General features: G+C 51.4%; 2 protein-coding genes across 6 annotated transcripts in view; one reads left to right on the forward strand and one right to left on the reverse strand.

Moving 5' to 3' along the window:
- GGACT (gamma-glutamylamine cyclotransferase) overlaps positions 1-13,541 on the forward strand; it is a 52,875-nt gene extending 39,334 nt beyond the window's left edge. For 3 of the 5 annotated variants that reach the window (XM_018056388.1, XM_018056389.1, XM_018056390.1), the window contains exons 2-4: positions 2,297-2,351; positions 12,076-12,226; positions 12,573-13,541. In XM_018056388.1, coding sequence (XP_017911877.1) covers positions 12,165-12,226; positions 12,573-13,014 — 504 coding nt within the window. In that variant the 5' untranslated portion in view covers positions 2,297-2,351; positions 12,076-12,164 and the 3' untranslated portion in view covers positions 13,015-13,541. Of the gene's footprint in view, positions 1-2,296; positions 2,352-8,770; positions 8,926-12,075; positions 12,227-12,572 lie in introns of all 5 variants that reach the window. The other 2 variants (XM_018056391.1, XM_018056392.1) reach the window with 1 other exon arrangement.
- Positions 14,462-24,383, reverse strand: part of PCCA (propionyl-CoA carboxylase alpha subunit) — a 378,687-nt gene continuing 368,765 nt past the window's right edge. The window contains exons 23-24 of the mRNA XM_018056387.1: positions 18,077-18,154; positions 14,462-14,974 (exon numbers count right to left, since the gene is read on the reverse strand). Of these exons, the coding sequence (XP_017911876.1) occupies positions 14,906-14,974; positions 18,077-18,154 (147 nt within the window). The 3' untranslated portion in view covers positions 14,462-14,905. The remainder of the gene's footprint in view (positions 14,975-18,076; positions 18,155-24,383) is intronic.

The raw sequence follows: 24,383 nt of genomic DNA on the forward strand, positions 1-24,383 counted from the left end.
CGTCTGTTTCCTGCCTGTAACACAGAGTGAGGCGGGGAGGAGGCCTCACGGTGAGTGAGACTTGAGCGCGCCGGTAACGGTCTAGCATGGGCCACACAGCAAACATGCCCAGTCCTGCCAGTGGCCTGTTTCCCCTCAGAGCCGCAGGTGGGGCCCGGCTGCGGGCGGGACAGGCGTGGGAGCCCTGCTGCCCTCCCCGGGGACTCGGGCTCTGAGCCCGCAGCTCCCCGGGTGAGGGGCCACCCTGTTGCAGAGATGGCAGCGGTGGCCGTTACAGCGGCGCGGCATTGTTTCCTCAGGAAGGTCTGGCGTGGGCAGAGCAGGACGGCGGCCGGGCCGCACTGGGAGGCCCCGAGGGCCGAGGGGACGCGGAAGGCTCAGAACCTGCGGGGCGACCGCGCTGGGGACCAGCCTCCGGACCTCGGAGGCGCCGTGCCCCGCGGGCGCCCGTCGGGAAGCCGCTTTGCTGACACGTGTCCGGGGTCTCTGGCGGCAGGAAGCCCTGGGCCGTCGTGAGGGAAGCGGGCGAGGGGGCCATCAAAGCGGCCGCCGGCCCGGGAGGGGCGGCCCGAGCCGGGCCAGAGGTCGAGCGGCTTGTTTTCCCACCTGTTTCCTACAGCTCGAGGGACTTCTGAGGGGTTTCCGTGCAACTGGAGCAGACACTCGGGCGTCTCTCAGGGGAGAGGAGTGTTAGAGGGGGGAGGCACGGCCCGTGCAAGGAGACGAGCCCTCCAGAGAGCGCGTGTGACCGAGGCCCGCGGCCGCCCCAGCGTCGCGTCGCGTGGCCGAAGCAGGTCCTCCGTCACGGGCCAGGTGGGAGCCGCGTGTGACACACGAGGTCGACCGAGGAGAGCTGATGACACGGCCGCCGGGGAGGCCGCGGTGACTGGGCGTCCCCAGGCCGGTCCTGCGGCGGGCCTGCACCCAGCCGGCGGTGACTGCGACCCAAGCCAGTCGTTGCTCCTGCCTTTTCTAGCCCAGTCTAATCTAACCCTGATGGCAGGCAGTTGATGCTGTTCATAGCTTAAGGATTTATCACTTAGAGAAAACAGATCTCCGTGTCCTCATTTCTAACTCTTTAGCATTGCCTCCTGTCATAAAATATTAATCCAGCATGAATATTTTGTAGAGATGCCTCTTTTGTAGAAGTTGTTTTCATGTTAGACGCTGGTGCCCATTTACATCCTTTTGCAGAGTTTAAGGCGAGTTAAATATTAGCCCTTTTCTAGTTGGTTCACCTGGCGTGTGTGTTTCTAAATATGGTCCCAGTGTGTACAACAGTTCTAATTCGTAAACCAGATTAAACTCTTAAATGAAATCCTGCCTTTTTACACTCTTGCCACCAGGTGGCTAAGAAAAAATATTAAGCAGGAAAAAAACCAACAATTATGCGAAGGACTCATAATTACTTTCAATTTCTGCTTCAGCAATGAAATAGGAAACTCTAGATGGACTATGTTTCAGTAAGAAAACTGCTGAATAAGTGACAGAGGCATTTCAAGTAGTGCCAGACCAGATGGACATTTCCATGAGTGTTTTTGTTTTCTTAAAGATTGACAATGTTAAACTCACCAAATTTTGCTGAAGTGAAACTTTTTGAGACTCTCTCTGAGCCTGTTCCACCTCTGGGCTGACCCCTGGACGTCCACATTATTCCTGACCTGTTGGACTTGAGACAAGGGTTTGGCTTTTGGGCTTCAGGATTCCCGAGGGGAGGGTGACTAAGTCCTGATCACAGCAGGGCCTCCCGGTCCAGGCTTCATACATCAGTACAGTTGTCTGCAGAAACACTGCTTGAGTTCATTTAGAATCCGCTCTAAAACCCGAAAGTAAGATGCACCAAGTTGAATGTTAACTCCTGTGTGTCCCTTTTCATGGATTCTTTATATGAACGGTAAGATAATAGAGGGAAATCTGTGCCTGGGGGTGGTGGCACAACAGGGGAGAAACCCCTTCTGGCTTCTCTTCCTGGAATAGATCTACTAAAGACAGCACCCTGTGACAGAAACCCTACCCCCGCCCACACTGCTACAGCACCCTGGCCGTGGCCCCGTCCAGTGAAAACGCAACCCTACCAGTCGCTCACCAGGCCTCCTGTGGCCCCTCAGCTTCCGTGCCTCCACTTTGCCCTTCAGTGCTCTAAGTTATTAACTTTGACAAGTAACCTCTTGGTTGTACAGGATTTTATTCGCAATTCATTTTTCTGATTCAAAGTGAACATGAGTGCCTTAATCCTCTAATGGGAATTAATTGCTTGTTTCAGTGCTTAACTCTGATCCTTTCTCAATCCCCACAGGGACGAGGCTCTTCCTGAAGGATCTGTGTGTGTTGTTCAAAACACAATCAGAAAGGTAATGATGTTTTTCTTGTGAAGGGAGCCAGAAATGCACAATATTAATTTTTTTTGTTACATAAGTGGTAGTCTTAAACTAATATTATATAGGATGTAATTCAGTAGATAAAATGTAGAGAACTATAATTTGTTCGTTCTATCAGGCTAGAGTACTTCCTAGAAAAGAAAGTTATCTTTTTATTGCCAGGTTTTCTTTTATGGAAATAAGCCAGCCTCTTCTGCAGAAGAAAGCTGCTGAACTGATTTTCTACAGAGTTGGAATCAACACACTGGCCTACCCATGATCATTTCTATGTAATGTCACCTTCCCGGGTATTTGCCTTGGCTCTGCAAAATTAAGGTCACGACTAATGCTTGATTCCCCTCTCCCGTTTATTATGTAGAATATTCTTTTGTTTCATTTGTAAGGGGCTTCCTTGATAAGAATATAAGCTAGCAGATATGTAAGATCTTGCTATAGGAAGCAGCTGGGGTGGAGAACTTAGGTGGGAATACAGTCACAGGGAAGAGGGGATTAACCTCTACTGGGTCGCGAGGCCTGGCACAGTCAGGAGAGATTAGCTCTTCGGGAGACAGAGGAGTGAATGCGGTTTTCAACAGCAGCACAGACGCTCGGGAAGTTTAGCGTGCCCAGAGGCCCGCGTGCGCTAGGTGGCGGAGGGCTAGTTGGATTCAGGCCCGCCCCTGTGCCACAGCGCCCTTCAGCGGGCCGACCTGGGAGCGCCTCTTTCACGCTAGAGATGAACAGTCTCCAGTTGCTCTGGAAAAGCCCAAACGGCTCACCTCCACCTCCTGTGTTATTTGCTGAACCAAGTCCTTACGCTTTATCCAAGACTCGGACCCTAACCCAGGGCTGTGGAAGGAGTTGCGTGGCAGGAGGAGAACGGGGTGGGAGACACATTAATGTGCCTCCGACAGAAGGCAGCGTCCCCCTCCATCATGGCACTGCCGCCCCTGCGACGCTGGCCCAGCGGGTGGTGCTCAGGAGGGGCCCAGCGTGCTCGGGCAGAAGGCAGCGCCCCCTCCGCAGCGGCACTGCCGCCCCTGCGACGCTGGCCCAGCGGGTGGTGCTCCGGAGGGGCCCAGCGTGCTCCTGACCAGTGGGTCGCAGGCGTGTTCTGAGGCAGCCCTGCTGCGGCTGGGAGGACCTGCCAGTGTAATAGTCTTTCCCATGTTCTGCTGGCCGCGACCCTCACGGCAGCCCTTGGCAATCAGCTGAGCATGGTGGACAGAGGCCAGAGCACAGGGCAACAAGGAGCTCGAAAGAGAAAAACTAAACCCAAGGCCAGCAGAGAAAGGAAACAGTGAAGGTTAGAGCAGACATGACTAGAGAAAAATCAATGAAACCAAGAGCTGGTGTTCTTAAAAGAGCAAAAAAATTGACAAACATTTAGCTAGATTAAGAAAAAAAGGAGACAATATAAATCAGAATGAAAGTGAGAACATTACAACCCATTTTACAGAAATGAAAAGGATTGTAAGAGAGTACTTATGAGCAATTGTATGGCAACAAACTGGTAACCTAAATGGATAAATTCCTAGAAACACGCACCTCACTAAAACTGCATCATGATGAAACAGAAAGTCTGAACAGACCTGTTACTAGCAAGGAGATCAACCTGGTAATCAAGAATCCCTCCACAATGAAAATACAAACCAGAGGCTTCACTGTTGAACTCTACCAAACGTGCAAAGAGAATCAGCACCAGTCCTCCTCAAACTCTTCCCAAAAATTTAAGAAGAGGGAACACTTCCAAACTCATTTAGTGAGGTTAGCACTACCCTGATAAGCAAAGCCAGAAAAAGACACTATATGAAAAACACAAACCAATATTTCTGATGAAAATTGATGCAAAAATTCGAAACAAAATACTAACAGAGAATTCAGTGACACATTAGAAGGATTATATACCATGACCAAGTGGGATTTACTCGTGGAATACAGTGATGGTTCAACATATGAAAATCAGTCAGTATACACTGTAGTCCAATATACACTACATGAATGGAATGAAGGGGAAAAAACACTTATCTCAGTCGATACAGAAAATCACGTGACAAGATTCAATACTACCTCCTGGTAAAAGTATTTAATTAGGAATAGAAAGAAATTAATCACACCATCCTAATAAAGGCTGTATATGATAAGCCCACAGCTAACATCAAACTTAATGGTGAAAAAGCTTTTCCTCTAAGATCAGGAACGAGACAGCGATGTTTGCTTTTACCACTTAATTTTAGTAGAGTGATAAAAAATAATAATAGGCATCCAAATTAGAAAGGAAGAAGTGGAATTCTCTCTGTTCACATGATCCTATATAGAAAATCTTAACTTTTCCACAAGAAAATTAAGACTAGTAAATGAATTTAGCAAAGTTGCAGGATAAAACCAGTACACAAAAATCAGCTACATTTATATACATTAACAATGAACACTCTCCCCCCAGATTTTCCACTTACGACTACATAAAAAGAACAAAATACTTGGGAATAAACGTAACCAAGGAGGTGAATGACTTGTACACTGAAAACTACAAGACATTATTAAAGGAAATGAAATAATTGGAAAGCCATCTCCTCTTCATGGATTATGACTTAAATTATTAAGATGTCAGTACTACCTAAACAGATTTAATGTTCTTGTCAAAATTTCCAAATAGTATTTTTCTTTCAGAAATAGAAAAATCCATCCTGAAATTCATACAGAATTTCAAGGAACTGCAAAAGAGCAGAGCAATCTAGAGGGAAAAACAAAGTTGGAGGTCTCATAAGTCCTGATTCCAAAACATACTCCAAAGCTACAGCAATCAAAATAGCACAATACTGACATTAAGACAAATTTAGTTGAACACGGTGAAAAGTGAAAGTCGCTCAGTCGTGTCCAACTCTTTGTGACCCCATGGACTATACAGTCCATGGAATTCTCCAGGCCAGAATACTGGAGTGGGTAGCCTATCCCTTCTTCGGTGGATCTTCCCAACCCAGGAATCGAACTGGGGTCTCCTGCATTACAGGTGGATTCTTTACCAACTGAGCTATCAGGGAAGCCCTATTGAACACAACAGAGAACCTAGAAATAAATCCTTAGATGTATGGTCAAATGATTTTTTGACAAAGGTGGAAAGACCAATGGGGAGAAAGACAGTTTTTTTCAACTATTGGAAAACTGGGTATCTATATGCAAGAGAATGAAGCTGAACCCCTACTTTATCTACACGATACACAAAGATTAACTCAAAATAGATAAGCCTTCAACATAAGAACTAAAACTATAAAACTCAGGAGAAGATACAGAACAGGAGCTTTATGACACTGGGCTTGGCAGGGGTTTTTTGGCTATGACACGAGAACTATGGGCAATAAAAGCAAAGTCGGGTGACATCAAAAGGTAAACCATGTGCAACAAAATACACGGTCAACAGAGTAAAAAGGCAGCCTGTGAAATGGGAGAAAATACTGGCATATCATATATCTAATGAAAGGGTAACATTCAGAAGATCCAGATAACTCCTACGACTCAACAATGAAAAACAATCTGATTAAAAACCAGGCAAAGGACTTGAATAAACATTTCTCCAAAGAAGATATATGGTCAACATGAAAAGATGTTTAAAATCAGTAATCATTACAGAAATGCAAATTAAAACCCACAATGAAGCGAAATGAAAAGACAGCCCACAGCATGGGAGAAAATATTTGCAAATGAGGAAATCAACAAGGGATTAATCTCCAAAATACACCAACATCAAAAAACAAAAATAGGCAGAAGACTTACACACTTCTCCAAAGATGACACACAGGTGACTGAAAAGCACGTGAAACGATGATGAGCATCACTATTTATTAGACAAATGTGAATTAAGACTATAATGAGGTATCACCTCACACCAGTCAGTATGGCCATCATCAAAAAGTTTACAAACAGTAAATGCTAGAGAGGGTACGGAGAAAAGGGACGCTTCCTCTGCTGTTGGTGAATGTAAATTGGTATCGCAACTATGGAGAACAGTAGGGAGGTGCCTTAAAAAACTAAACACAGAACTACCATATAACCTAGCAATCCCACTCCTGGGCATACATCTGGAGAAAACGAATTCAAAAAGATACTCGCACCCCAGTGTCCACTGCAGCTCTATTTACAGCAGCCAAGACATATAAGCAACCCAAATGTCCCGATAGGAACGGATGAAGAAGGTGTGTGTGTGTATAAGTCTGTGGAATATTAATTATAAAGAACGAAGCGACACCATTGGCAGCAATGTGACTGGACCTAGAGATTATCATACTACGGCAGAAAGACAAATACATGATGGCACTCGTGTGGACTCTAAACTATTATACAAATGAACTTATTTACAACACAGAAACAGACTCTCAAGTTTTGAAAATAAACCTGTGTTTACCAAAGGGGAAAGTTGAGGAGGGTGATAAATTATGGACACAGGAGTAACATAGACACTCTAGATAAAGTGGGCAACAGCAAGGACCTACTGCGCAGCACAGGGAGCTCTACTCTATTCTGTCCTGGTCTGTGTGGGTAACCAACCTGAAAGAGGAGGAGCATGAATAACTGAATCACTTTGCTATACACCTGAAACGCGGTGAATCAATTATACTCCAATAAAAAAGTTTTAAAATCCTTAAGGAGATACCACCTCACACCCTTTAGGAAGGCCACTATTTAAGAGAGAAAGAGAAAGGGAGGGAGGAGGGAGGAAATAACCAGCAGTGCCAAGCCTGCGGAGACACTGGCACTCTTGTGCACTGTAGGTGGGAGTGTAAAATGGTGCAACTGCTGTGCAAAACAACAGAGGCCCCTCCAGAAATTCAATATAGGATTGCCATACGACCCAGCAGCAGGTTTCCAGGTATATATACAAACACTGAATACAGGATTTTGTAGAGCTGTGCATACCCACGTTTATGGCAGCATTATTTGCAATAGCGACGAGGTAGAAGGAACCCAACCATCCACTGACAGATGGGACGAACAAAACGCGGCAGACGCATGAGTCTCCTGCAGCCTTAATTTAGGAAGGGAATTCTGACACATGCTACAGCATGGATGAGCCCTGAGGATGCTATGCCAAGTGAAATAGCCAGCTACAAAAAGGTGTTTCTCTTAAATGAGGTACCTCGTGTAGTCAAGACTCTTGGAAACCAAAAGTAGCGTGGGGTCACCAGGAAGGAGAACGGGAGTGACTTTACAAGAGGGGAAGTTCTGGAGAGGCGCACCAGTGGGGCTCGTACTATACCTAGTGCTACTGAACTGTGCGCTGAGAGACGGTGAAGATGGTGGACTTCACATTTTGTGTGTTGTACAGCCTTTTTAAATCTAGAAATCACTTGCTTCTCTAGTTTTCCTCTCTTGGGGAGTAGGGGGCGGGGGGAGAGGAGTCTGGAGAGGTAGGGTCCCTTATGAATGCCTGCTGCCACTGCAGAGCCTGAGTCCTTCTGAGGCTGGACCTGATGGGTCACCCAGGCATGCAGCGTGCAGCACACCTGGGCCCAGTTCCTGGTGCTGACCCGGAGCCCCGGCCTGAGCTGCCCGACAGCGTTCCCTCGCATGTTCAACAGGGAGGACCCCTCCTCTCTCAGGGTTGATGCAGCTGTGCACGCAGACATCCAGGCTCTTAGCGCAGGGCCCGCAGAGCCCCAGCACCGCCGCGAACGTGGCCAGCCCTCCTCAGCACGCTGTCCTCTGCCGTCTCCCTGACCAGACCTTCTTGCCCTCCCTCCTCCTGGGTGAAATATTCCTTTTCTCACTTTGTGGTTGAATCTGAGTCATGAAAACTGGGAGCAGCCTGTGCTGAGAACCTGCTTCGTCCTGGCACCTCCCCGCTGTCCCTCCACAGCCCAGGCTGCGGTTCCAGACTGCGCCCGCTCCAGTCCTAGCCCCCTGGCGCCTCCACCCCACGCACAGCAGCCAGACGACCTGCAGACCACCCCTGCCGCCTCTCCCGTACTCCAGGGGTGCGCTCCGCTCCCTTCTGGTTCCTTCTCTGTTTGAAGCTGCCTGTCAACATGTCTGTCTCCCCTTGGCCTTCTCACTGGGCAGGCGGTGTCTTGTGTGTCCCTGGGTTCAGCCTGGGGCCTTGGGGCATGCAGCCTGCTGCCCACCGAGCGCCGCGCGGCCTCACCCTCTCCTGCAGCCGCTGCCTCTGGTCCCCTGCTCGGGCCTGGGGGAAGCAAGGTTCCCACCACCAGCCCCTCTGGTGCCCACGGTTGCTGCATCACTGGCTCTCTCCTCGCGACCTTGATGACACACTTATGTCCCCTGTACCCTGATCAACTCTTCTCGCCAGCCTTCCCTGCAAGCAGCCCCTGCTTCCTTCCTGTCCACCCCCAGGGCCTGTAATGGAGAGCCGGGTGGTGCAGCAGAGGGAACAGGCTCCTTTATCCCTGTTTTGTCCCCAGATGCCACTGCCGTGACCCTTAAAGACAAATGATGGGAGAGGGGCTGCAATTCTGGAAAGACAGCTCAGAGACAAGTGGTAGCTGATGGCACCCAGGGGCCCAGAAACCTAAGTCCCTGCAGGGAGCCAGCCGACCAGAGCCCTGGACACGAGAGGGTGAGGACAAGGTGGGGGTGGGGGGTCAGTCTGTGCAGGGAGCAGTAACCCCCATTGCCCCTCTCCCCAGCAGGGGGAAGGGTGCGTTACTGTCCGGAGAGGCTTGGTACTGGGGGGACCAGGCCCAGCTGAGGGCGCAGTTGAGGGGGCGCCCTGAAGACCACGAGGGTGGGAAAGGCCACCAACTTGGGGATTCAGTGGTTAGCCAGGCCCCCTGCCAGCCACCGCCCACCCCCCACCCCGACAGCTTCCTATAGGGCATCTCACTTTTCAACGTGAAAGGCTAGCCAAAGATTATTGAGACGTTTGAAGGAACCCTCTCAAAGAAACAAAAGAGGAATTTTGGAGAAGGAGCAGCAATACAGGGAAAGATAAAAACTTAAAGAAATTCACAGTAATTAATATCTTCCCAAGGAGGAGAGATGGTATTATCTGAGAAAGAAACAGTATGGTAATAACATGAGGGAACAAGAAAAAGATCCTGGAGATAAATATGATGATAAAATAGTTTTAAAAATAATAGAAGTACTGGAAGGTAAAGTAGACTATAAAGAGACAATTGGGAGATTCACCCGGGTTATGCCCCAACTGGGCTCTGGAGATGCAGGAAGGAAGGGGAGGGACAAAGGGTCCCGGCATCTGCGATGATGAGTCTTCAGATGGAGATCTGTGGCACAATGAACGGAAAACACCCACAGGGAGGGTCCTCACAATCCATGGGAGAGAAGACCACCCTAGAAGCCTCCCGAGAGAAGAGCCTTGTTCTGTACAAAAGACTGTGGGTCCCAACCGCCCTGAACGGCTCAGCATGGGTTTGGGACATCAGAAGACAAAGAAGAGATGCCTTTAGAGTTCTGAAGGAAATTATTTCTAGAATTCTCATCCTCAGTTCAGTCGCTCAGTCATGTCTGACTTTGTGACCCCATGGACTGCAGCATGCCAGGCCTCCCTGTCCATCACCAACTCCCGGAGTTTATTCAAACTCATGTCCATTGAGTCAGTAATGCCATCCAACCATCTCATCCTCTGTTCTCACCCTATGTACACTATTAATTGAGGCTGGTAAAGAAGCAGCTTCAATCAAATGAGGGAGTCAACCAAGAGGGGGCCGTGGGACCCAGGGATGGGGCTCTGGGAGAAGCCTGGGGAGCCCGGGGCACTGCAGACCCAGGCTGGGGCAGGAGGGACACGGAGCCACAGCCCCAGGGGAGAACAGAGGCGACGGGTGGTCAGGGCGGAAAAGATTCTTACGGCGCTTCCAGAAATCATGAGGCCGAAAGACTGACTGTCAGAGAAACTTGAGCAAAGCACAAAAAAAGAAGAAAAAAATAGCTGAAACAACTTTTAATTCCAAGAAAAACAAAAAGTTGTCCAAGAAAGGAAATTAATCATAGTACACTCTGTGCTTTATCCGAGAGCAGTGTTTACATAGTTGTGATGCTGAACTGAATATGGACTTCACCAATATCTGTGATGCGAGCCCTGCTGGAGGAGTGGGGCTGAGTGACAGGCGCATTTTACCAGACTCACTGAGCATGCGATGTGAACTGCTGCGCCTCACTGCAGTCCCCCAAGGCGGGTGGCTGACACCACTTCCTGACAGTGCAGGATACCGAGTCCCAGAGGGGTGACCTGGTTTGCTTAAGGTCACACAGCTGGTTAAGTGGCAGAGCCCGGATTTCAACTCAGGCAACCTGGTTCCAAAGTCTGTCCATAAAACTAACAGTGTGCTCACCTGCTTTGGGGTAGGAATGCAGACGGTTTAAAACATCAGGAAGCTGTGGTACCACCAACAATATGGAGATATTAATAAACAGCAAATACAAGAGTTGAGAGGCTTAACCGGGTCTCTGCAAGGGAGTGGGAATGGGTAGAGATTTTATTTTTCTTGGAAACTTACTTGACTAGTTCACTTTATGGACACATTGGGCTTCCCTTGCGGCTCAGCTGGTAAAGAACCCACCTGCAATGCAGGAGACCTGGGTTCGATCCCTGGATTGGGAAGAGCCCCTGGAGAAGGGAAAGGCTACCCACTCCAGTATTCTAGCCTGGAGAATTCCATAGACTGTATAGTCCAGGGGTCGCAAAGAGTTGGACACGACTGAGCGACTTTAATCAGAGGGAAGGGACGCTAGAGCCCCAGGGCTCAGGGGCGCAGTCCCCCGCCGGCCAGGCCCAGCTGTGTGGCCCCAGCCCTCACTGACCTGGGACTCAGCCCCGAAGGCCTGGGTGGTTTTCGGCGCCCTCGCGGCTCTTCTCGTTCTGTGGTCACCAGGAGGAGCCAGGAGAGAGTAAGCCGGGGCGAGGGGGCTTGAGGGCCGAGGTCACCTGGGAAGAGGGGGAGGGCCTGGTGGGGCCCTGGGACAGGCTGGCGGGGGCCGGGCCGCGGGCCACCAGGGTTCTGGGGGACGGTCTAGCAGGGGCGGGAGCATGTATTTGGGTTCGACCTGGAGCTGCTACTGCAGAATGTGCTGGAAGGTGGGGCTGGCTGGTCCTCCTGCCACCCCTCCCCCCTCTCCCCACCCCTCTCCCCACCCCCCGCCATTTCGGTCCTCCCCAGGCATGCCACCCCCTCCCTCCCTGTCCCTCAGCAGTAGGGGGCCTGTGTCCCCTCTCCCCTGTACCCCGAGTCCAAGTTCTCATTCACACCCTGACTTTCAAACCCATACAGCCGCCCGATGCCCCCAGACGCCAGCCTGGCCTCCCTGAGCCATCTGGAGCTCAGCTCCATCAGGTCTCTGCCCTGCGCAAGGCAGGCTGCTGAGGCCGCAGGGCGGGCAGGGGCAGCCGTGTTGGCTCGTGGGCTCTGCCCATCTGCCGCAGACACCCTGAAGAGATGGGGCAAGGCCTGGACCCCCAGACCAGCTCGTTTGCTGGGAAGAAAGCCCCAAGGGCTTTGTGGCTTCCCCAGGGGCCACCCGGCCACATGGCTGGTGGCAGGGCCTGCCTGGCACACCGGGGCCGAGTCCCGCAGTGTTTGGTGGGTTGGGGGCCAGCGGGGCAGCGAGGTGCCAGCCTCAGATGAGGGGCCTGGCCACTGAACTTCCCTGTTTCTGCGGGAGTCCCTTATGCCCGATCACTTTTGGTCTATTATGTAATGGAGTCAGCCCAGACCCAGGAGTGGGTAAATACGTACCTTCTCCATTGCAGCCGAGGTCTCTGTGCCGAGTCCCAGGCTGGCATCCTTAACCTCCGGGGCCCTGAAGAAGGAAGGAGTGCTGAGAGGTGCGGTTAACGTCATGCCCGGGCCAGAATGTAAACTGAGCGCTGAAACCGGAGCTCCCTGTGTCACCGATGACAGGTGATTATTATATACAGGTGTACATACATGTATGTGCCATGTATGTGCTAATAATCACAGCACATACATGTCTACCTCTATATGTGTGCATATATTTGTCTACTTCTCATTATTTGTTTTTCTGTAATATTTGTTTCAAGTCCTTTTATTGAAAACTGACTTCAGGAAACTGCAGCCCTGCGGGGCCTGAGCCCCGAACAGCCTGTCTCCTCTGAAAGTCTGATCTCAAAGCCGGCCCGTCCTCCAGGACCCCGTCCTCCGGGACCCCGTCCGTGAAGGAAGGCCGCTGGGGAGCGGGGCCGGCCGCGCCCACCCCTGACCTGTCCGCTGTCTTCTCTGCCCGCAGCTCCAGCTGCCTGGTCCCCGTGTTCGTGTACGGGACGCTGAAGACGGGCCAGCCCAACCACCAGGTCCTGCTGGACGGCGCCCACGGGCGCGCGGCCTTCCAGGGCCGGGCCTGCACGCTGGAGCCCTACCCGCTGGTGATCGCAGGTGAGCACAACATCCCACGGCTGCTGAATCTGCCAGGCCGCGGGCACCGCGTGGCCGGCGAGGTCTACCAGGTGGACGAGCGGATGCTGCGCTTCCTGGACGAGTTCGAGGGCTGCCCCGACATGTACCAGCGCACCCGCCTGCACGTGGCCATGGAGGGCGCGCGCGCGCCCCTGGAGTGCTTCGTCTACACCACGGCCACCTACCCGCCCGAGTGGGTCCACCTGCCGTACCTCGACGACTACGACTCACAGGGGAAGCATGGGCTCCGCTACAACCCGCGGGAAAACAGATGAGCCCCGCGGGCAAGGGAGGCCGGGACCAGCCCCGAGGGGCCGCGCTCGCTGAACGAGGGCGCCGTAAAGCCCCTGGAAACCGGTACTTGAAACAAATACTCTTATCTGTCAGGGGGTGGGCGGGGAAGAACACCTCTTTTTCAGTGGTAGCCGATTTCCCGAATAATTTGGAGGGACTGATAACAAGACTGTTTCTGAAATCTGTCTCACTATGCTGCTTTCTTGCTTGCTGCTTAAAGAGCATCTTGGGTTTGAATGTACCGGATGAGAAAAACTCAGGACTTTAATTCCCCTAAATGACATTTGAAAACTCATGCTATCATGCTTTTCTGATTATGCTATGTGTTTTTTTTTTTTTTGCTTTGCTTTAATCTGAAGATAACATTTAAAATGAAAATCAAGTCTGTGTGACAGCTAGATTTTAACAGCCCTGCTGTATTGATTCTGACCTGTAGCACTGAGAAAAGAAAAAATTTTAAAGCTGATTTTAGACATCTCAATGTAATAAAAGAACCTCAAGAAACACATGCTGTATTTTAGAGTTCTTTTGAATATATATGACATCATTCTTCACAATTTTTTAGATCAAGCTTATATAGAGATGATTAAAGATCATATCAAGTTGAGAAACTGAATATAAAAGTATTGGTGCTACTGTTAGCCCTCTTTCTGAGTCTGGTAGCAGGTTCTTTTCCTCCTAGTCTAGCAAAATAGCAAGCACACACTTGCCAGGCCTGCAGAGCAGCTGAGCACCCCGATTTCAGAGGGGCTCACTGGAGCCCTGCCCCAGAAGGGAGCTGCTGTGGGGGACGAGCTTTCCAGAGAAGAACTAACGCATTAGTAATTTGTTCTTCAGGCCTGACAAAAAGCTTGGCTTCCAAATACAAACAGCACTTAAAATAATTTTTGCACGGCACGAAGTACCAGTTACTACCCACCTCCATCTGATACTCTGTCAGAGTGGCCTCAAGGCCCACATGACTCTGCCTCTGCTCACTCACCAGCAAGCAGGAAGCGCATCCTAAGAGTTCCAGACCCGGATGAAGGTGCAGCTGCTGGTCCGGGTAACCTTGTTCTCCGTCAGGAGAGCTCGCTCACGCATCGACTTAATAGTAGACTGAGATGGCTAACTGCATCTGCTCCAAAAGCATGACTGTTATTTTTAGCCCTTTTTTTCATAATTGGAAACTCGCTTCACAAAAACAAAAAAGAGATGATGGGAATCCATTGCCGGGCTCTGCAACCCCACCACCACCACTGGGGCCTGGGAACCCTGACTGGTGCTCATGCTGGTGCCCTGGGAGGGATGGGGGGTCACACCCGCGGGCTCAGGGGACCCACACTCACTGCTAGACCACCATGAGTGCTGTCCGGGCTTCCGGAGATCATGACCAGCCAACCACAAGCGGGACTCAGGGCCTCAAGCAGGATAAAGCAGGTAATGAGATTACAAGGTGGCAAATGCTCATTTAATGAAACTGAAGGCAAAGAACTGGGATTTATATACATTTTTAAAAAGCATCCCAATGAAATGCTGGTATTTTAAAGCCTACTGGCACAGCCTGTAGCCTCTTAGGTACATTGTCTTCATGCAAAAAAAGGGCAAACTAGTATTTAGACAAATGCTCAGTTTTATTGATTTCATTTGGACACTAGGAAATCTCACAGCAGAAGTACAAATCATATGTACAAGTATTTATATCAATAAAAAATTTCCATTGGTGATTTTTTTGGCAGAATGTTGGTTTTGACTATATGTGGAGTAAATATGACCATGTAAAATCTGCCGCACAGGGGTGTTCCTGCCGAACGCCTGAATAAATTGAGTGTGAAAGAATAATAATACAAATGGCCAATTAAATTGGGTGATGACTGAAAGTCTATAAATGCTTCATTCCAGTTCCACGAGCAGGTCTCCTTCTCCAACTGTGTCTCCAGCTTTACAATGTACCGATTTCACCTTGAATTTGAAAAAGAAAAAAAAGAAGAGGGGAGAGTAAGAATTACTAAGCAGACCAGGAGGAAGCAGTCTTGTCCGGTTCTGGAAGTGAAGGTGCAGCTGGGCAGGTGCTGGAGTGCAGGCAGGAGGCCGGCGGTGGGGGCCCGTCGAGGGGACCTCGCTGAGGGCGTCCTCACGTGGCGGGGCTGGCCCTCACCCCGCCTTATCCTCGCGGCTGCTAGAAGCCGCTATGCCCCGTGTTGCTGCGGTCCTTGGCACCGGGCGCCCCGGGGTCAAGGCCGGCGAGGACGATGCTGGGTGAGTCTCCACCCCCGCCTCCTGTCTCTCACAGGTTCAGGTTTGGAGAAATGCTCCCTCACGGTTAATGGTAGGAAAAAAGAAAACCAAAACCAAACCCCACACACAATTATCCAAGAGTCAGAACAGGTATTAATCAACAGCAGAAGCGCCCGGGCCTGATCCGAAGCATCCTGTGAAGGGAAATGAAGTTCTCAGAATGCGGGCCGAAAGCCGTGGCTCCCATGACGTCACCTCCGTGCCCCGATTTCTCCTGATTTCAGTCAGCTTTTGCTTTCCCAAATTTGTGTTCACAGTTAAAACTAGACAGCCCACTGGACTTGGCGGTTCTTGCCTGGACGTGAGGATGAATTAGGTTAGAAGTAGGCATAAGGTTAGAAGTCACTGGCCGTCTGAGCAAGTGGCAAAACAGCCAGAGCTGTGGGTTGGGTGCCCTGGCCTGCAGTGGCGAGAGCGGCCTTCATCCCCTGAGTTCCAGCCTGGGCCTTTCGGGAAGAAGAGAACCTACGTGGCAACACTTGGAAGGCCTCGTTCCACGGGGCTGTTTGCACTGAAGTGGCTGCTTTTTTTCTGTAACCTCAGATATGCAGATGACACCACCCTTATGGCAGAAAGCGAAGAACTAAAGAGCCTCTTGATGAAAGAAGAGAGTGAAAAAGTTGGCTTAAAGCTCAACATTCAGAAAACTAAGATCATGACATCTAGTCCCATCGCTTCATGGCAAATAGATGTGGAAACAATGGAAACGGTGACTTATTTTCTTGGGCTCCAAAATCACTGCAGATGGTGCCTGCGGCTATGAAATTAAAAGACACTTGCTCCTTGGAAGAAAAGCTCTGACCAACCTAGACAGCTTATTAAAAAGCAGAGACATTACTTTGCCAACAAAGGTCCGTCTAGTCAAAGCTATGGTTTTTCCAGTGGTCATGTATGATGTGAGAGTTGGACTGTAAAGAAAGCTGAGCGCCAAACAACTGATGCTTTTGAACTGTGCTATTGGAGAAGACTCTTGAGAGTCCCTTGGACTGCAAGAAGACCCAACCAGTCCATTCTAAAGGAGATCAGTCCTGGGTGTTCATTGAAGGGACTGACGTTGAAGCTGAAACTCCAATACTTTGGCCACCTCATGCGGAGATTTGACTCATTGGATAAGACCCTGATGCTGGGGAAGACTGCAGGCAGGAGGAGAAGGGGACGACAGAGGATGAGATGGCTGGATGGCATCACCAATTCAATGGACGTGAGTTTGAGTGGACTCCGGGAGTTGGTGATGGACGGGGAGGCCTGGCGTGCTGCAGTCCATGGGGTTGCAAACAGACAGACATGACTGAACAACTAAAATGAACTGGCTGCTTTTTAAGGTCTGGAGCCTCTGGTGTTTTGACAGCTGTGTCCGTCATAATGCTGTGACTCAAGAGTAGAGGGCCTGCTTCCACTGTGAACCGGGCCCCGGGAGGTAAACTGGCCTCTCAGAGCAAGAACCGCCAGCCCCAGGCAGGCTTGGGCCCGCTCCTCCGCCCTGGGGGGCAGGACTGAGCAGGCAGGGCAAGGCCAACGTGCAGGTTCATCTAGAGCCCCTCAGCATCCTGACAGCAGCCAGGAGTCCTGTGAGGCTCTGGGCCCTGAAGCCATCAACCACGCGCAGGGGCAGGCTCCTGGCTCCCTGAGGGAGCTAAGGCCGTGTTCGTTTCAGGATCGGATCCCCAGCCTGGCACACTGGCCCTTGGCGTGCATCAGACACATATTCTGGATTCCCCAAATGAGGCCAGGTTCTCATCACGAAGGGAAATCTTGTGACAACAATGCAGCGTAAATGTCAGCTAATCCCGAGGAACGCATAGAACAATTTTTACAGGAACACAAACCAACACGTTCTCGTTCACGTCTTAGAAAGGAATCAGGTATGGCAAGCAGGATTCCCCTGGAGCCCAGATCGCATCAGTCTCCCCAAACTGGGAGGAGACTGGGAGCAGTCGTCCGAAGCCCCCTCCAGCTGGGCCCGGCACTGGGCCTCTGTCCTCCCGGCTGGGGTGGGACTGGGCGTTCCTCTTGGCCTGGCCCCTGAACACGGGTTTCACTTGCTCTGTGGGAGGCGGACGGAGGCCACGTCTGACGCCAACTCCACGGGCAGCTGCCAGTGCCTCTCTGCCAGGACACCCACCGTACCCGAGGCTCCAGGGCCCTTCCCAGGAGTGACCACAGCGCAGAACACGGCCAGTCTGCACTGCTGTCCCCACACACGAGCCATGCCTCACTCCACTGTGCAGTGCTTCCAAAGCAAAACACCCTTCAGAAAAGCATCATTCTGCTACAAATGGTGCCTTTCAAGTTGGGAAGAATGATGAAGTTACGCTTAAAAGGACTTTCCTATTTTCTTCGACAGAAAGTACATTTAAGAAGTTTTAACAAATCTCAGTAATACATCTCTCTCTCTTTTTTTTCCCCCTCCCTGAATCGTGAAGTCCCACATGTGTATGTGGGCCTTTCAGCTCCTCTTGATCTAAAATTGAATTGTTCTCTTTGTGGAGAAGTTACCTTTGTAGAGTTGCATTAATTTCTGCAATCTCTAAAAACCATTTCCTGCTGGGTCACCTACGTCTCAGATAACTCACTGCCTTTAAGACAGATGTAAACATTAAAAATTAAAGACCCCTTAATTTGAAAGACATTAAGGTGAAGAACAATTGTTCTTCAACCCACCCCCTCCTGCACCCCGGATGTCACACAGACTCTCCCAGGCCCGACATCTAGGACTCCAAGGTGGGGGCTCCGCTTGCCATCAAGGTATGGCCCTTGGGGACGTACCTTGCCAGTCTTCCCGGCCGTCATACTGTTCTGCATCTTCATGGCTTCAATCACACAGATTTCCTGACCTTCTGCTACCTGGAAAACGCACAAAGGGGACAGGCGTGTGAAAAGCATTCGAATTTCGCAACAACGTTCAAGAGGGAGGCTGCTGAGTCTTCGTTAAAGCTCTGAAATATAATCTCAACAGCAGCAAGAGTCTCTTAGTACTTGGGAATTCCCTGGTGGTCCAAGGGTTACGACTCTGCGCTTTTACTGCCGAGGGCCCCAGGTTCCATCTTTGGTCGGGGAACTAAGATCCCACAAGCCATGCAGCCAAAAAAACAAACAAAAATAGTCTCTAATACTTTATATTCCAAGCACATCTTTGGGGGACCGCAGACAAAGGCCCTTCCCTTGTTAAGTCGTCATCTGAAAACCATCCCTGACAACTGGAGGTTTTGGGTGCTGCTGGTGGGGCTTTCCCCAGGGAACCTCTGAATCAACTTCTGCCAAAGAGATGTGGCAGAAACAGAATGTCTTCCCTTAATCGAAGCATCCAGAATTAGCACGTCTCTACAGACAAAAAGATCCTTGGTTTCCAGTGGCGGGGAGGGGAGTGCCTGCGGATAGGTGCAGGGTTCCTCTGGGGGTGACGACGTTCTAAGGCTGGCTGCGGTGATGGCCGCACGATTGTGTGAAGAGGCCAAGCCACTGAGGTGCACGCCTTACAGGGTGATTGTATTGTGTGTGAACTTCATCCTGGTAAAGCTGTTAGCAAACGGCGGACTTTCTGTGTGGAGCCCTGGGGGGCTGTGAACCAGAGCCAAGCACCCAGGTCACAAGGACACCGTCCCGGCCTTTGCAAGACAAGCAGGTGGCTCCCGGGAGGGAGCCACTCCTCCAGGGAGTGCCCCCTAGCGCCCTGTCCCCTCCTTGCAAGGGGCACTGACTGCTGTTCACCAGCCGGTGTGGGGGAACTCCAGGCGGGGCTGCCATATAAACCCCTGGGGCTCAACATGGGATTCCCACCCAGGCCTCAGGGTGAACAAGGGCCCTTCTGGGTCTTCTCCTTTCTCTGCTCTTGACGGGACAGCACCAGGAGCCAGGCTGTGTTCTCCTCCTCTCTTTGTGGAAAGAGCCCCCGTCTTCAAAATGGGAGAGCTGAACCTCCTGGGGCACCCGGCTCTCTGGAGGGCTGCTGGACACCGGCGCCCATCTCGCGAGGCAGAAGTGCCCGAGAACGTTCCTTCCCCCAAATCCCCAAACGATCCCCGAGCCCCCACGGCCCCCTGCGCCGCACAGGCTGTCTCGCTGGCACCAGCGCCGCTTGAGCCCGCGTGCTCCTCTCCTCCGCCGGTTGGGTGGTGGGCTGCTGCTCCCTGGCACGGGATATGTGGGAGGAGAGGGGATGCCAAGCTTGGCGGCTGGCACGGAGGCTGGAGAGCTGAGCGGACACGTGGCGCCCGCGGCCCTCCGTGACCCACCAGCGCCTGCCTTCCAGAGAGCCGAGAGCCAACTGCGGGTCCGTCCTCACCACGTGGGGGGTGTCAGAACGGCCAGCCCGAGAGGCAGCACCTCAGAGCCTTTTTCTCTCTTTTCAGAGGCAGGAGGGACCCGGCGAGATGGGAGGAGCCCTGCTTGCACACCCGGCGGGCCCAGACCATGGCTCTCAGAGGTAGCAGGTCCAGGGCTAGCCGCACACAGCAGCGTTCCCACCCGGGACGCGCGTTCCAGCCTCAGGGCCCACGGAACTTTCTGGGAAGTGGATCTGGAATTCGGCAACGGAAGTTCCGTCTCAAAAACTGTGATGGGTTCTCCGCCTCTGGGCTCCGAGAGCTCCTTCCTCACAGAGGGAGCCGCGGGCGCTCGCCTGGCACCCTTGCCCAGCTGGGCTTCCTCGCTGGTGTCTGAGTGCCCAGAGCCCACCTCTCTGTCCTCGGCCCCAAGGGCATCTCTGTGGCGAGCACCAGCGTGCCTCTCTGGCAGCTGCTTGGCACTGCCGGCCAGACAGAGCCCTTCACCGCTGCTCTACGGGATCTTCCAAAAAGAACTCGCAGTTAAAGCGACTGTGAAAAAGAAACGAATGAACCTGGAAGATTTCCAGTGGTCACCCAGGGGGCGTAGAAGGGCTGGGGGACTGGCCACAGCCCCAGTCCAGCTCAAGCCAGCTACGCTGGAGGTGCAAGCAGAGCCTTGGAGCCTGGCGGCGGTGGAGACGGCCAGAAGCTTCTGGGGCTCCAGTGACCTGCAGGTCCCAGCGGCTCTGTGTGCCAGCAGCCAGGAGGGGACGTACAGGCAGCTGCGAGGGGTGGGTCTCCAATCACCTACCGGAAAAACACAACCTCTGATCCAGCAGAGATACTCGGAAGAGGTGGGCAGGTGCCCAGCGAGAACCATGCCTTCTCCCAGGTCGTGTCTCTCAATCGACTACGAAAAAGAAACCAATGAACCTGGGAGGTTTCCAATGGTCACCCAGGGGGCGGAGAGCAGACTGACAAGGGTGCCCGGAAGAGTTGCTTAGAAGGGCTTCAGTGAAAGCACCCGCGACTGGAGTGCAGCTGCCTCGGGCCCTCCAGGCTCCCTCCTCCTCATCCTGTCTGGCTCCCTCCTTCTTCCCCCACCTCTGCTGGCCTCGACTTGACTTGCGTTCTCTGGTGGAACTTTAATTCATGTCTCCTTCTGCGCTCACTCATTCACGCACAACAATCTGCTCTGTGGCGTGCTTTTTGCTCCTTAGTCCCTAAAAGAGGAAAAAACTCTGGGATAAGTTGTTCCCTGACGCTCCACCAAACAGACGCGTTGCGGTCAGCAGAATCGTGTTATGCACGCACGCACACACGGCACGCAACCGTGTAGACGCACGTGAACCTGACCTAAATTCAAGCTATTTCGTCCCTCGCCAATCAGGCAGGGAAGCGAACACAATACAGGCCGGACGCCAAAGAACAGAGACAGGGGCTGGGACTGTGGCTACTCCCCCGACCTGCGGGGCCCACGGGCTCCAGCGCCAACAGTCACCCGGGCGGCAGGACACAGGCCTCTCCCCTCAACAATCTGGAAGGTTCCTTGTCTAGGGTTGCCTTTCCCCCTCCCCTCCCCGAGCTCCAGGAGCAACGGAACACCGCCCACATCTCCCGCGTGTGCTTGAAAGCCGGGGCGCGAGCTGGCTGAGCAGAGAGGGCGCTGGACGGCCGGGTCTCCACCCGACAGCGCGCACGCGGGCCGGGGCCGCCGCGGGGTTTGCGGGCGCACACTTCCCCGACACGCCGGTGGATCATCTGATAACAGACTTAGTGATTGTGACAGGACGTCTCCAATGTCGGGCTTACAAAATGGTCACAAGCCTCATGCAAGTCTTTTTGATAAACCTACTCGGCCTGATGTATTTGGCCGCTCCCTGTCTAATTGGTGTAAAGTTTGGAGGTCTGAATCCCGTATCTTTCATCCGGCTTATTGCGTCCTCTCCTTTGACACGGGGTCAGGGTTCACATTCGCATCCGATTATCGGAGCGCACTCATTAGGCGGGAGCCTGCCTTGCTCCGAAATGAGTAAGCCGCGGAGAAACCTCGGCCCATTTACTCGGCAGATTTTAGCATGTTTGGGAGGCCTGAATGTCACCCGGCACGGCTCTGGGCTGAAGAGTTTCAGACATCTCCAGCTGATGATTAATTGTGAGTGATGGGAAATAAAATCCAGTAAAGCCAGCTGCTTGCCATGGTCGGCAAAATGACTCTAATGGATATAGGCTGCCAATTTTCCAGTTTTACTGGCAAGTCTTCCAAGTGTAATTAAGGGAAGTTATAAATGATATGGAAATCTATCAAGTTCCATTTATTTTCAGAGGACTCTTTCCCCAGAGACTTTTATCTTCAAGCTTATAGTCGGCTTTGTTGTGCTAATGATTTAAACCACTTCTTATTTCTGATTAAAGCCCCCAATATCCTTCCACCGGGTTTGCTGTACTCCCTCCCCAGAGAGGAAAGACACAAAACCTTCTCCAGCACGTGTCCCTCTGGGACACCGCTCTGGCCAGAACGCATTTGGCAACTTGTATCGTTCCAACTGCAAACACAAGGAGAAAGCCCCAAGAAGGTGCAGTGGGAGAAAGAGAGGAGAAACGGGGGAGAAAGAGCTCCTCCAAACATAAAAGGAAGCCCCCACTGACCCCAAGTCCAGACTTGAAAGCGGCGCTCAGGACCAGACATTCATCAGAAGGTGCTGTAGCTCACTAATGTTATTTGATTTGGAATAAAAGCATGAAAATGATGGCAAAGGCCTAAAATTGGAGATGTGAAGGATGACTGCACAGTATTCCATTTCTCAATTTCATCCTTCAGAGCCACAAAATGGGGGTGACACAGTGACGGGATGAAATTTACAGTAACAGCTGTGGTCTTTCCACACAAGGGAGGCCCTTCTAATGGGCTGAGGTCTGTTTTGAACAGACGGGGAGTAACAAAACAAGGCTTCCTATTAAGAGTGTGCAGTCATATTTCTGATGAAGAAAAGGATGGTGGGAGTCGGATTTCCTTTAAGACGGTCCCTATCCTCTTCTGTTGTCCACAACCAGGGCTGTTTTTAAGGCGTTATCCTGGAAATAGAGGAAAGAGGCCACAAATGGCGTGGAGGGTCCCCCCCGCCCCCCCATAAGCCTACTCTCTAGCATCTCTAAAGTATGCACGGGAAACTGTGCCAGTGGCATATGGCTTTCTACTGCGCTGAACATTCATACAAAAGACAGGTTCATCAGTCATTGGAGTATCTGGATAAAAAATTAGCTCCTGATGGATGGTATTTTGAGCTTACCTGCTGCTAGTACATTACCAGAGAAACACAGGTTTTGAAACCCACATGACATTAGAAATTGCAGACCATGAAATACGACACGTGCAGGAGCACATAATGTACGCCAAATTATACAAAATAATAAATAAGCTGTTTAAGTCCTCTGCCTAAAACTGGGCCCGCTGCAAGGAACCCTGGGTCACTTCTACGCAGGCCAATTAATGCACAGCATCTGCTGTATAGAAGCAGGGCACGAAGCACTTCCGAATGATTTCAGCAATTAAAAGAAAAGTGTTTCCTGCCTGTTCAGACAGCAACTGTTTCAATGCAAGAGTGAGCACCAAATCACTGCATGCAGCTGAAAAATTAAATCCCTTTTTTTGTGGGGGGGGGGGCGAGGAGAAGGGTGGGTGGGAAGAATTTTTATGGAAAAGGTAGCCTTCTTTTGTTGTCCTACGTTCTGTGTTTTTCTGCCAAATTAGACAGAAGGCTCGGAGGGCTCACCGGCCCGCCCTGGTCTCCCCTTCTGCTGCGCTGGGCCACCTGAAAGCAGGGATCAGTGTCAACCCTGCTGCCGACTCCACAAAAGTGAAAATCCTTCAATTACGGTTTTAAAGGCTGTGCGACTGAGAACACAGGTGCCTGAATGCGGTGCATTTTGAGGCCCTTAGATCTGAAGACAGACGCTGTTAACAGCTACAAGCAAAAGGCATCTTAGATTTGGTTAAAAAGCAATGCGAGGATCTGATTATAATAACTTCCTCTTTCTGAGCTGGTAAGATAGGCTGGGTAATATCCCCTGATATTTCCCAAAGAAGAGACGTGCATTCACATCCCAAGATCTTCATGTAAAGAGGGTGGGAGAAGAGACCCCAGGAGACCGGGCAGTGTTTAAGCAGTGATGGAAGGAACCATCATCAGATTACAAAGAAAGAGCGGGCAGGCGACGGAAACGCTGCCAAAGCCCTTATCTGCAGCGTGAGGCCTCCTTTACTGGGTCTGGGCACCCAAGACTCCCTCAGGAGGCTGCTGAGGGGAGAGGCACTGGCCCAGCCCGGCACTCCTGGGGTCTCCTTGCCCTCCCATCCAAGGCTGCCATCCTGACCTGGACGCAAGCTGGGCATCAAAGCGGGGAGCTCAGAGTCTGGGGCAAGAATACAGAGAGGCGGCCAGTACAAAACGTGTCCAGCTTTTCGGGAAATTCCTTAAAATGGAGAGAATTACTACTTCCCACCACCCCAAAGTGAGCTCAAAACCGGAGTCAGAACCTCTAAGTTACAAAGAAAACCAGTTAAAACTGATGTCGCTGATGGTACCTTTAACAAATCACTCTGAATTCTCAATCTATGAGAAGTACGCTGCTTTAAAGGACTCTGTGAGACAATGACCTTTTAAAATTTATTATTGGTACTATTATTTTTAGCAAAATGGCAAGAGAAGGTATTTGGAATCTCCTTAAGGTTGGGAACTGTCATCTTCAAAAACGTTTAAAACAAAGAAAACATGTCGCCTCACCCCAAGGAGATCATCCCTTGAAAA

Source organism: Capra hircus, chromosome 12, assembly GCF_001704415.2.
Source record: "Capra hircus breed San Clemente chromosome 12, ASM170441v1, whole genome shotgun sequence".
NCBI lineage: Eukaryota > Metazoa > Chordata > Mammalia > Artiodactyla > Bovidae > Capra > Capra hircus.